Source organism: Drosophila suzukii, assembly GCF_043229965.1.
Source record: "Drosophila suzukii chromosome 2 unlocalized genomic scaffold, CBGP_Dsuzu_IsoJpt1.0 scf_2c, whole genome shotgun sequence".
Lineage (NCBI taxonomy): Eukaryota > Metazoa > Arthropoda > Insecta > Diptera > Drosophilidae > Drosophila > Drosophila suzukii.
In genome coordinates, this window is record NW_027255896.1 from 75,422 (window position 1) to 86,957 (window position 11,536).

Here is an 11,536-nt window from a genome sequence, read left to right on the forward strand (position 1 = left end):
TTTTTTGATATCATATTCGCTTTTTACTGACGCTATTCCAACGAGGATTCCAAGTACAAATAATAATATCAAAACCATAATTATTTTCATTTTGTGTATTTATTATTAATTTTTATTATGCGATTATATACTTTCCCTGTGGGTGAATGCTTAGAGACTAGTTTTACAGAATTGTGATTAAAGTAAAAAAATGCATGAATGCATGTATAGTATATAGGTATAAAGAATATACATTTTTTTTTGACGTCTCTCTCTCGGGCTCTGGCTTTGGCTCTCTCTACTGATTATTGAGTATTAGCTGCATTTGTTTTGGGCTGATAGCTTAGTAACAACAACACTAGTAAGTAAATGCATGAATAAAGTATGTGTATATAAATATATATAGGTATACGTATAAAAAAAGATTTAAAAAGTTTTTTTTGTCTGCTCTCTTTCTCTCGGGGCTCCGGCTCTCCACTGATTATCGTTTATTGGCTGCGTCTGTTTGTTTGTGCGTTGCAATCGACTTCTAGCGCGTGCCCCTCTCTCTCTCTCAAGTGATTGTCATCGTCTTAGTTTGTATATAGTTGTTGATGTCTTCGTTGAGGATAATGTTCTTCAGGGTGTTGGGGTTTTTTTCGACAAATGTTTGTTCTACCTCACCGTTTGCTAATAAACGTTCAATAATGATTGTCTCAATATATTGATTGCATTTTATATTTAGTGTTCTCTTCTCATAATTGCTTTTATACAAACAACGAATTGATATAGCCGACTCTTTATATTGGAGATTAAAGTGCCTATAGAATGGTACTGTTGCATTCAGTATTCCTCCAATATTTTTCTCCTTTTCTATTAGGTTTGCTTGAAACAATTCGATTACTTGATCAACCATAACTTTAATATTATCCTCGGCATTGTCCTCATCGTTAGCTGTTAATGTTGGTGGTGCTGCTGGTGGTGTTGGTGTTGACGATTCAGTTATCAATTCCACCCACTCACTGGGTTTTATTGTTGTGGTTGGTGGTGGTGGTGGTGTTGATGATGGTTGTCTCATAAATTCTAATGAGAGGTTTACTTTTAACACCTCGTTGTTCGATAATGTTATATTAAATTCTACACTTTTTGTATTTGTATTGATACTATTGGTGATATTCAGAATAGAAGCAAATTCAGGATTCGGAATAGGATTACAGTTTCCCTCCCCGAAATTGCAACCGAATAGTAAAATAATTACAATGATTATTATTCGCAACATTTTTATTTTTATTTTTTATATTTTTTTTTTGGTTTTTATTCTCGTTTTGATTGTAGTTTCTAGCTTGCAGTTCGACTTGCTACTAATGCTTGCTTGCTTGCATTCTCACAGAGAACGCAATAGAAAAAATATTCACATATACGTACATTGTATATATATATATATATATATTTATAATATTTTTCTAACCTCGTTTGATAGCGGTGTATATTCGAATAATTTATCATGAATTATGAGACAGTATGCAGATGTTTTTGAAGGGATATTATTTTGTGTTTTAATCTCAATTCGTATATCAATGGGTCCACTTTTTACTGCTTCATTTTGATGCGTTACATCTAAGACAATAATGGGAGCCTTATTTTTATAAGTCTCTAGCGATAATAACGGTTGTGACTCACAGCCGTAGTAACTTTTTTGAAAATTGATATACATATCGTATAATAGTGCATATCTATTATAAGAAAAATTTTTATTTAATCCGTCATACGGATATACATCAGAATTGAGATATACTTTCACATCGACTAAATCACAATGAACATACTTCTTATTGTTTTTAAATGCGATAATAACATAGCGAGGGCGTTCAGTTTCAGCAGCTAATTTAACACTCCAAATAAATGTAGTAGTCTGTGGAACTACTGGGTTATAGTATATATCCCAACTCCTGAAGGGAATCAATAATGGCGTTTGTTTGTTTATCACATTAAACATGTACAATTTATAAGCATCAGACAATTGTACATGGGGCATTTTCCAAACAATGCTCGAAATCGTCATTTTCAATTGACTCATTGTTAAAGCTACAGCAGTGCTCTTATAAACATCATCGTTATCTTTTCCTCTTAATAGAACTAGCTCGTGTTTCCCATTCAGCAGTATTTTATTGTAGTCCTCAGCAAATCCAAGTATCAGATTCAACGGCACGCAAAAATTAAAGTTTCCTCTTTCAAGTTTTAAATTGTCTGTGATGGACCATCCACAGTTTTCGAGCAAGTGTTCTTGATTTCGTTTAATTGATAAATAATTTTTTAAATCGCTTGTTACACCCAAATGTCGTGTTCGATCAATTTCAATACCATTCAATTCATATCGTATTTCACTAAATAGATACGCCATACAATTAAGCTATTGTGGTTTCGATTTGATCATCAACTTTTGTGATATGCCCTTGAATGTGAAGAAAACTTTCGCTCGGCAACACATACAAATCTTGATTTTGTATGGCAATCCGAATTTCGTCATTGTTCTCATACGATCGCAAATAGGGTGAATAACTATGATAATCTTTCTTTATTATTGAATTATCAATAGTCGGTTTCCCGAGCACGTTAATTATATGTGACATTTTTTTTTTTAATTTGAATCCTAAACTCAATAAACATTTTTTATTGCACTCCGTTAATGGGATTTACGGACCTACGGGGATTTTTATCAAATGTTTACCAATATGAAATAAATTATTGTCTACGTCAAAGTTTGGAATCGAATTATAAGTGTCCAGACTGATTAACGCGCACTGATAGTTCTGTTCAAGTTCAATTGGAGGAAAATAATCTGCAACAAGTACTGACGTATTGCCTGTTAGTGTTGATGTTATCGACATCTTAACGGTTCGGGAGGGAATGAAATGTTTATAGGCTTTACATATACACATATATAGTATGCTGCGTGTGTTTTTTTTTTTTTTATTAAATAAGCTTAAATATATACAAGAATATAAGTGGTAGAAGAAGAGAAGAGGTAGAAAAAGTTCCGATCCCGCGGGACTGCCGCAAAGCTATACTTCGCGGGACGGATGGCGGTCAGGTTGCCGCTCGTCCTTATAACTCCATGCGTCGACTCCGTTCTCGACGCCTAAGATCCTTCAGGATGCCAGCGGCCATGTTGGCTATCGCGTCCCACTTGCTTTGATCTTCCAGCATGCAGCTGATCACGTTGTCCGCTGTCAGGTTACATACGGTTGTCGTTTCAGCTTCGGCTCGGTTCCTATCGTATAGGGGGCAGATGAATAGCGCGTGCTCCGCGTCTTCGATGCTTCCTGTGCCGCAGAGGTCGCAGTAGGGGTTTGGCTCGTGCTTAAACCTATGCAGGTATTCCTTAAAGCATCCGTGCCCGGAGATCATCTGCGTGAGGTAGAAGTCTACCTGTCCGTGTCGTCTCTGCAGCCAGGGGGTTAGACTGGGAATTAGCCTGTGCGTCCACCGCCCTGTGGTCGCATTGTTCCACCTCATTTGCCATGCCTCGATCGTGTTACCGCGTTGGGTCCTGCTTCCTCTGCTCCCAGTTCTTCGTTCTGCCGCCAGCAGGTCTATCGGTATAGTACCGGCTACCACTAGCGCGGCTTCCTCAGATACCGTGCAGAAGCTGCTTGTGATGCGCAGTGCGCAGCGTCTGTAGACAGCTTTGCACTGGCGGCTGTATGATGCGGTCTTCATAGCCTCGGCCCATATGGGCGCGGCGTACATTATGATAGATGTCACCACTGTCGCTATAATCCTTCTGCTGTGCTGCTTTGGTCCTCGAGTATTGGCCATCATCCTTGATATGGCTGCAGTCGATCTGGATGCTTTGGCTGCGGCATACGATAGGTGCGTCTTAAACGATAACCTGTGGTCGATCAGTACTCCAAGATACTTGATTGAGGCGCTTGTTTCTATTAGAGTTGATCCGACTCGTATTGTGGCCTTCTCCACAGTCTTCCTGCTGCTTATGAGCACTGCCTCCGTTTTGTGCTCGGCGACTGCTAACCCGTTGTCTGTGAGCCAGCACATAAGGGTGTCTATCGAGAGGCTGCATCTATCCGTGATCTCATCGAGGGGTTTCGCTACCGTTACCAGCACTATGTCGTCCGCAAATCCCACAACTGTGCATCCTTCGGGTAGTACCTGCCTTAGGATCCCGTCGTACATGACGTTCCACAGTATCGGGCCCAGGACTGAGCCTTGAGGTACTCCTCCTGTCACCAGGTACTCGTGCTCTCCGGCATCAGAGGAATATGTGAGCACTCTGTCCTTAAAGTAGTCCGCTACGAGCTCGATCAGGTAGTTCGAGATTCCCATGTGCTGAAGTGCCTGCAGGACAAGGTTCCAGTTGGCAGAGTTGAAGGCATTCTTGACGTCCAGGGTGCAGACGAGGCAGTACTCTTTTGAGCCACCTAGCCACCTTTCTCCTTCGATTGCGTTAGCAGCCAGTTGGGTGACCGTTTGGATCGCGTCAATAGTGCTTCTTTTTCTCCGGAAGCCAAACTGGTGGTCCGATAACGCTCTGAGTTGGTCGAGTTCTTTTTCGAGGTGGGTGCAGATTATGCGCTCGAATATTTTCCCCGTTGTATTCAGCATACATAGGGGTCTGTACGAGGATGCGTCGTCGTTCAACTTGCCCGGTTTTGGGATAAGCACCAACCTTTGTCGCTTCCAACCTATGGGGAAGGTTCGTTGGGTGAGACACATGTTGTACATCTCCGTGAATATACCAGGGAAGTTTGCCACCAATGTGTGCAGTGCAGCATTGGGAATGCCGTCGGGGCCGGGGGCTTTTTCGACTTTGGTTTTCGTTAGCGCAGCCAGGACTTCGGCTTCGCTGGTGAGAACAGTATCGCCTTCCCCGGTAGCTTGCCAGGTAAGGGGCGGCTGGGTGGGGAACAGGGTGGACACTATTTGGCCAAGCTGTACATGGCCGGGTCGGCTGTCTGTTGAGCTTACCCATGACCATCCTGTATGCTGACCCGAATGGCTCTGCATCCGCCGCTTCGCACAGCTCCTGGAAGCATCTGGCCTTGCTAGCTTTAATCGCGTTCTTCAGCACCTTTCTCTTAGCTCTGTAGGTTGATTCCCTTACCTCCTGGCTTCCGCGTCCTCTGCTTCTCTGACACCTGCGCCGGGCCGCTAGGCAGTCTCTCCTCGCGCTCCCTATTTCGTCATTCCACCATGGTACTGGTCTTCGCCCGTTACCACCTTTCGTGGCCTTCTCCATAGATGCGTCGCACGCCTCCTTCACTCTCTCGGCTATGTTCCTCGCGCATGTGTTAGCGTCTCCTGTAACGCAGACGCCTTCCATGTGTGCTAGGAGGGACACTGTGTTCAGGGTATGCGCTTTGTATGTCGTTTGGCGGCTGCTTGGGGCGGTCAGTCTGGGGCTTGTCTGGGTGATGATCAGGGCGTGGTCGCTGTGGGTGTATATGTCTGACACCCTCCATACACAGTTGCGTGCCAGTTCAGGGCTAGCGAAGGTCAGGTCGATGATTGACTCCCGACCTGACTTGCTGAAGGTTGGTCTATTACCTTCATTGAGTAGGCATACGTTTAACGAAGCCACTGCCTCAAGGAGGATGGTTCCCCGCTGCGTCGTACTAGCGCTGCCCCATGTTGTGGACCATGCGTTGAAATCACCTGCGATGAGGATAGGGGACCTACCGCGTGCGTCATCAGCGATCTCCTGCATTATTGTTCTGAATTCGCTAATGTGTGCGCTCGGGGCTATGTAGCAGCTGTAGAATGTGATGCCTTTGATCTTCGCTCTGGTGTATCCCGTCCTGGAAGCCCTTTGCGATAGGTGTCCAGGGGGCTGCCCGCAGCTCCATATTGCTGCTCTGCCGTCCGAACTGCGTTGCCATACGCCTTCGTGCTTGTCCTTGTAGAGCTCGCTGAGTATTGCCACCTCAGCCTGCTGCTCGATGACCGTCTGTGCTAGCAAGTCCTGCGCCGCTCTGCAGTGGTTAAGGTTCAGCTGTAGGACCTTAACCATTCAATTTATCGTGCATGGCTCTCCGGTATTCAGGGCACGCACTGCTGAGGGTCGAGTGTTCGGCCTCTCCTCCAGATTTTCCGCTTCTTGTGCAGATGATGCATTTTGGTTTGCCCTGGGTACAAGTCTTATACTTGTGGCCATCCTTGCCACATCTGAAGCAGGATTGCTGCGTGTTTTTGGCTGTTGCCTCTGACGCTGGACATCTGGCTGACATGTGGCCTAATCCCATGCATTTGTAGCATCGCCTAGGCTCCACTTTCTGTCTTATGCGGCAGACTACCCATCCAACCCTGATTTTCCCCTTGTCGAGGATCCGCTGCGCATGCTCAGGTCTGAGGTGGACCGTCGCCGTTTGGGTTCCGCCATACGCCTTCCGCATCCTAGGTGCAGCGCCCGCCGGGATGTCGCACTCCTCCTCAGCGTAGACTGCCTGTAGAACCTCCTCGCAGGTGGTCATTAGGTCTAGGTCGCGGATTTCCACTTGCACCGTGTCTTCCAGCATAGCCACTTCGGCTTTGCCGCTGAAGGCCGACTTGATAGCAGTATGCAGTTTCTGCGTGGCTGGGTCTGAGGGTTTCTGCATCTTGAGTAGCAGACTCCCATTGGCTGTCCTGCGTATGCCTTGCACCCCATCCTTGAGCCCCTGAAGGGTAGGCTCGGTTTTGACCAACTTGAGCATGTCTGCGTACGTTCCTTCGCTGCATTTGATTAGGATAGCGTCAGAGCGCTGATTCCTGCGCTTTTCGGTGCGGCTCACGTGGTCTTTGCCTTCCCCAATACTCGCTGCAGTCTCGTGGGGCTTTTTGGTTTTACGTATCACCTGCTGCCAGGGCGGGTTTCTTGGCGGGTCCCTGCCTGGGTTCCCCGCGCCAGTATGCGTTCGCTCTATGCCTTCTTGTCGTGGGGCAACGAGCGATGGTGTTGTCTGCTGGGTTGCGCTGGCGGTCTGACCCCTGGCTCGGGGTTCATCCAGCGTCGCACTGATCTCGCTTTGCAGCTTCTTCATTGCATGCAATGAGTCGATCGTGGCCTGTGTGACATGGCGGACTACCTTCTTGTTGTTGCTTTTTGTGTCCGTGAACTTCGCGATCATCTCATCGAGCATCTTGCCCAGCTCATCGGTGAGAGCTGCGGCGCTTTTCTGCACCCGCTGCCTCTTGTGGGCTCCATCGCTCGCCTCTTCAGGGCTGGTTGGTTCCCGACTTCTCTTCGGGGTGGTTTGTTCATCCTCGTTACTGCCGAAGTTGAACACAGGCCCGGTCACTTTGGGAGGCGCTGACACTGGGTGGGCATCGGGAGCCTGCTCCATCCCCGTTGGCGACCGCTGCACCTTCTGTTTCATCATCTGAAACTTCTTTAGCAGCTCTTCTTCTGCCCTGGCAACTGCAAGAGCCTGGGTCTCGTCATGTCCGGACGATTTCTCCCTATCCATCGCCTGCACTAGCCGGAGGTCCCTCGGTGAGCCGGGATTTCCCCCGGTTACTGCCTGCTGGGAGCTATACCGCTCCGACTCGGTCCCCAGAGCCCCGTTTGCGCTGGCGCCGCTATCGCGGTGGGGTTGGAAGTTGGCCGGTAACTTGGCTTTTTGCGCATCCACCCCTATAGGCAGTGGCGAAGGTGGTTTTATTTTATTTGAAATTCCCGGGCAACCGACTTCGTAGGAGCTCGCCGCTTAGCAGCTGTATAGCTCAGCGGGGAAAGCTCGCTGTTAAGCTCGCTGTTAAGCCCGCTGTTAAGCTCTCTGTTAAGCTTAGAGACGGCGCTGTCCAGCACTGCGATCAGCTGATCGATGTTGTTTGTTTGTGCCGGAAAAACCGCGCGTGTGCGGCTTGTGGAAGCTGTGAGCAGAACCAAGTATATGTTATGCTGCGTGTGTGTGTGTGTGTGTGTGTTTACAAATCAATCCAGGAATTATGCTCTGATGAGAATCCTAACCATTTAACGAATGCTCTACCATTTCGACGTCTAATAAACTTCTCCACTAGATATGTATCGGGAAATTTAGTTTTCATCAGCTCATATTCGTAAAATCCTCCCTTAATATCATTTCCCTGATAATCTTTCAATATATACGTAATGGGATTGGTATTTTGTATCCGTTTGATTTGGAATATCTCAGTTGTCCAGTTTGGAGTATAACCTTTTTCGAACACATGTTTATATTTACTTATTCGCACATAATCGTCAACTTTGAATTTTGGTTTATGAGTGATTTTCAGATGATTGTAAACGGTTTGGAGGAGTAATTCTTCATTTCGAAAACTTACATCGTTTGGCGCCATCAGAATTGTTTTATGGTATGTGTTATTATATTTAGCAATCAATGCCTTATAGATATTAATCCATTTGTAGCTACCTTGATAGCTGAACTCTTTCCACATCATATTTTTGATGGTTCTATTAAATCGTTCAACGATGCTGGCTTTTAAAATACTATACGTTGAATAATTATTAACATGATTTAATTTCATCAGATTTTGAAATGTCTTATTGAAAAATTCTTAACCATCATCTGTTTGTAAGTTTTTCGGTTTTCTTTGTGCATCATCGAAAATGCTTTTCATACTCTTTGTGACGCTGTCTCCTGTTTTGTTTTTTAAAGCAACAGCCCATGCTTGCTTCGAAAACGTGTCAATAACAGTTAAAAGATAACGATATCCCTTATTATATAATTGATAGGGTATCATTTCAACTAAATCGGCTTGCCATAAATCATCTATCCCCTTCATTATCACACGTCGTCTGATAACATTTTTTCGTCCTTGTCTATGCAACTCTTCGGTGAGTTGTCTTTTATCCGCATTCAAGTTATTGTTGTTGTTGTTGTTGTCACTCATTTTGTTTTATTTTATTGTCAATATATTTAACAACAATGGGGAACTGTACTTTAATTTTTTTCACCTCATCCGTAGGTAGCTGTGTAGAGAGTAATTTAAAGAGAACGTCCTCAAGCCGTTGAATATTTTCTTCTAATCGCTCTATATACTTAGTATAAATATCTTGAGAGTAGTCCTCTAGAGCTAATTTTATAAGATTCGCACTTTCACTGACCTCTGATTGAAGGTTTGTTTCCAATGTAATTATTTTGCTTTTTAAAATATTTATGCTCTGTCTCAAGCTGTTTAAATCAATATCCGTTTTCTCTTGTCGATTTAAAATATATTTTTTTAGACTTTCTCCTCCTACTCCTCCTCCTCCTCCTCCTCCTACTCCTCCGGACGACAAGCTTTCACCAAATTTATTAATCTGATTCATTTTATTATATTTGCCTTTCTAAGCTCTTCAATAATGGATATAATTTCGTTTTTGTGATTGGTATTTCCAGCACTCTCGGATGCTAATAGTAATCGTAATCTCTCGATTAATTCATTCGGATCATCCCAATACTTTTATCCTCTATCCTCCTTGGAGTAAGATTTTGTTGTTGCTGCTGCTGCTGCTGTTTGTGTTGTAAGCAAACCTTTACCAATAAGTTGTGTTTTCGGTTTGAATAGATTTTTTATAATATGCTGATACTTAAATGATTTAGACCCCTTAACTTGTGAACTATTCTGATATTTTCGTTTGTGTGCGTTTGTTCTTAACAGAATATCTCGATAATTTTTCAAGTCCAGATTTGAATAATGCGCGGGCTTCGTGTGAAATAACAATTGAAATAGACCAGGAGTCAATTTCCATTTTTCCTTATCAATAATAATTGTATTATTATTATTATATTTCAATTTACTATTGGCAAAATACCATTCACCATTTTCTTTTATATTCAGACCATACAACATGTCCAATTGTTTTTGACTTTTTAAGAGCTGAATATTATGCAAAAACGGTGATCTCTTGATCGAAACTTTTCTCTTGATTGCAATTTGTTTTTCCTTTTTGATCACATTGTTGTTGTTTTGTTGCTGTTGTTGTTGTTGTTGTTGTTGTGGCTGTTGTTTTGTCTTGTTATATCTTGGATATCTGGGTCCATTTATCAAAAAACTTTTCTCAAGCATAGAATCTCTTTTTTCGATTAATTTTAATCTTTTATTAGAGGAAGAAGAAGAAGAAGAAGCACTTCGTTTTTTTTGTGTGTGTGTGTATGATCTCGGTATAAAATTAATAATGTTCGATGACGATGCCTGTGCTGTTTTTTTAAATCTATTAAATTTGGGACCATTGACCTTACGACTTTTTTCAAGGATAGAATCTCTTTGTAGCAGATTAAAAGGTAATTTGTATCTCTTGTTATTAGGCTGGACTGCTGCTAAAGATAAATTCTCAATGTTAGCATTACGTTTGAGATTTTTAAAAAGACTTAATTTTAAATCATAATCATCATCATCATCATCATCAACAGCAGCAGCAGCAGGGAGAGCTGGGGGGGGCAGGGGGAGCAGGAGGGAGAGGGAGAGGGAGAGCAGCAGATGTACTACTACTAATTACTGCATTGTGGTCATCATCGTTCCCCCGTTTTAGTGTGTGTGCAGGACTGTTTTTTTCTGATAAATTAGAGTATTTTGCTCTTTGACTATCCAAAAATGAAGTATAGTCTGATAGGATATCGTTGGAAGTATCTATCAAGTCGGGTGGGTTGTTGTTGGTTATTGGAAAACTCGTTATTTGCGGACGATTAAATTCCATATCAAACATATTAGCATCATCATCATTAGCAGCAGCAGCAGCAGCAGCATCCTCATGCTGGATGTTTCTTCGTTGATAAGGTCTTCTTTTCCTTCTGTTTGCATTATAGGATTTAAATTTTCTCACTTTTATCTCCAAATCGTTGTTTGTGTTGTCGGTGTTGTCTAGTCTTCTTCGCATAACCCTCTTTGGAGAGTATCGTCTTTTGTGTTTAAGCATTTTAACATGTTGTTGTTGTTGTTGTTGTTGTTGTTGCCGCTGCTGCTGCTGTTGTTCTCCTTCTTGAAGACCTCGATGCTGATGATCATCACATTTTATCAGTTCACGCTTATTATTGTTGTTGTTGTTGTTCGAGTTAGTCGGATTCTCAACGTTGTATTTATTTGCCTTCTTGTTCTTTTTTAGAAAATTTTCCGCAATCACATTCAAAGGTTTTGTAATTGGTTTAAAGGTATTTTCCAGCATATTAATTCGATCCATTTCATTCGACTTCATGCTCTTCAATTTCTGTGTCAACAACAATCTGGTTTGAATCAGATCATCCAACACTTTAGTCTTATTTTTTGATTTCACCATTGCTGCTGTGGTTGTTGTTGTTGTTGTTTGTTTAAAAACCAATTATTTACTAGTAAAATATATGATATTATATATATATATATATATATAGGTGATCCAAAGCTGATCCGAAGCTGATTCAGAGCTGATCCAGAGCTGATCCAAAGCTGATGCCGAGCTGATCCAGAGCTGATCGAGAGATGATGATGATTATAGATGTATAAAACTATCGAATCCTTTTCTATATCGTCCTTTATCAATATCATTATCTTTACTTATGAGAACAAATTTATATTTTTGCTTCCAGCATTCCTCACAAATTTTTATAAATTGCTTAAAAGTCATATCGCCTATAACATGATCATTGTA

General features: G+C 42.6%; 1 protein-coding gene across 1 annotated transcript; it reads right to left on the minus strand.

Moving 5' to 3' along the window:
- Window positions 1–3,063: 3,063 nt before the first annotated feature.
- LOC139354084 (uncharacterized) lies at window positions 3,064–11,107 on the minus strand. Its single transcript, XM_070998345.1, has 5 exons — window positions 10,739–11,107; window positions 9,377–9,449; window positions 6,025–7,588; window positions 4,945–5,948; window positions 3,064–4,853 (listed from the first exon to the last, which is right to left on the minus strand). The coding sequence occupies exons 1-5, from the start codon at window positions 11,105–11,107 to the stop codon at window positions 3,064–3,066; spliced, it is 4,800 nt and encodes a 1,599-aa protein (XP_070854446.1).
- Window positions 11,108–11,536: the final 429 nt, after the last annotated feature.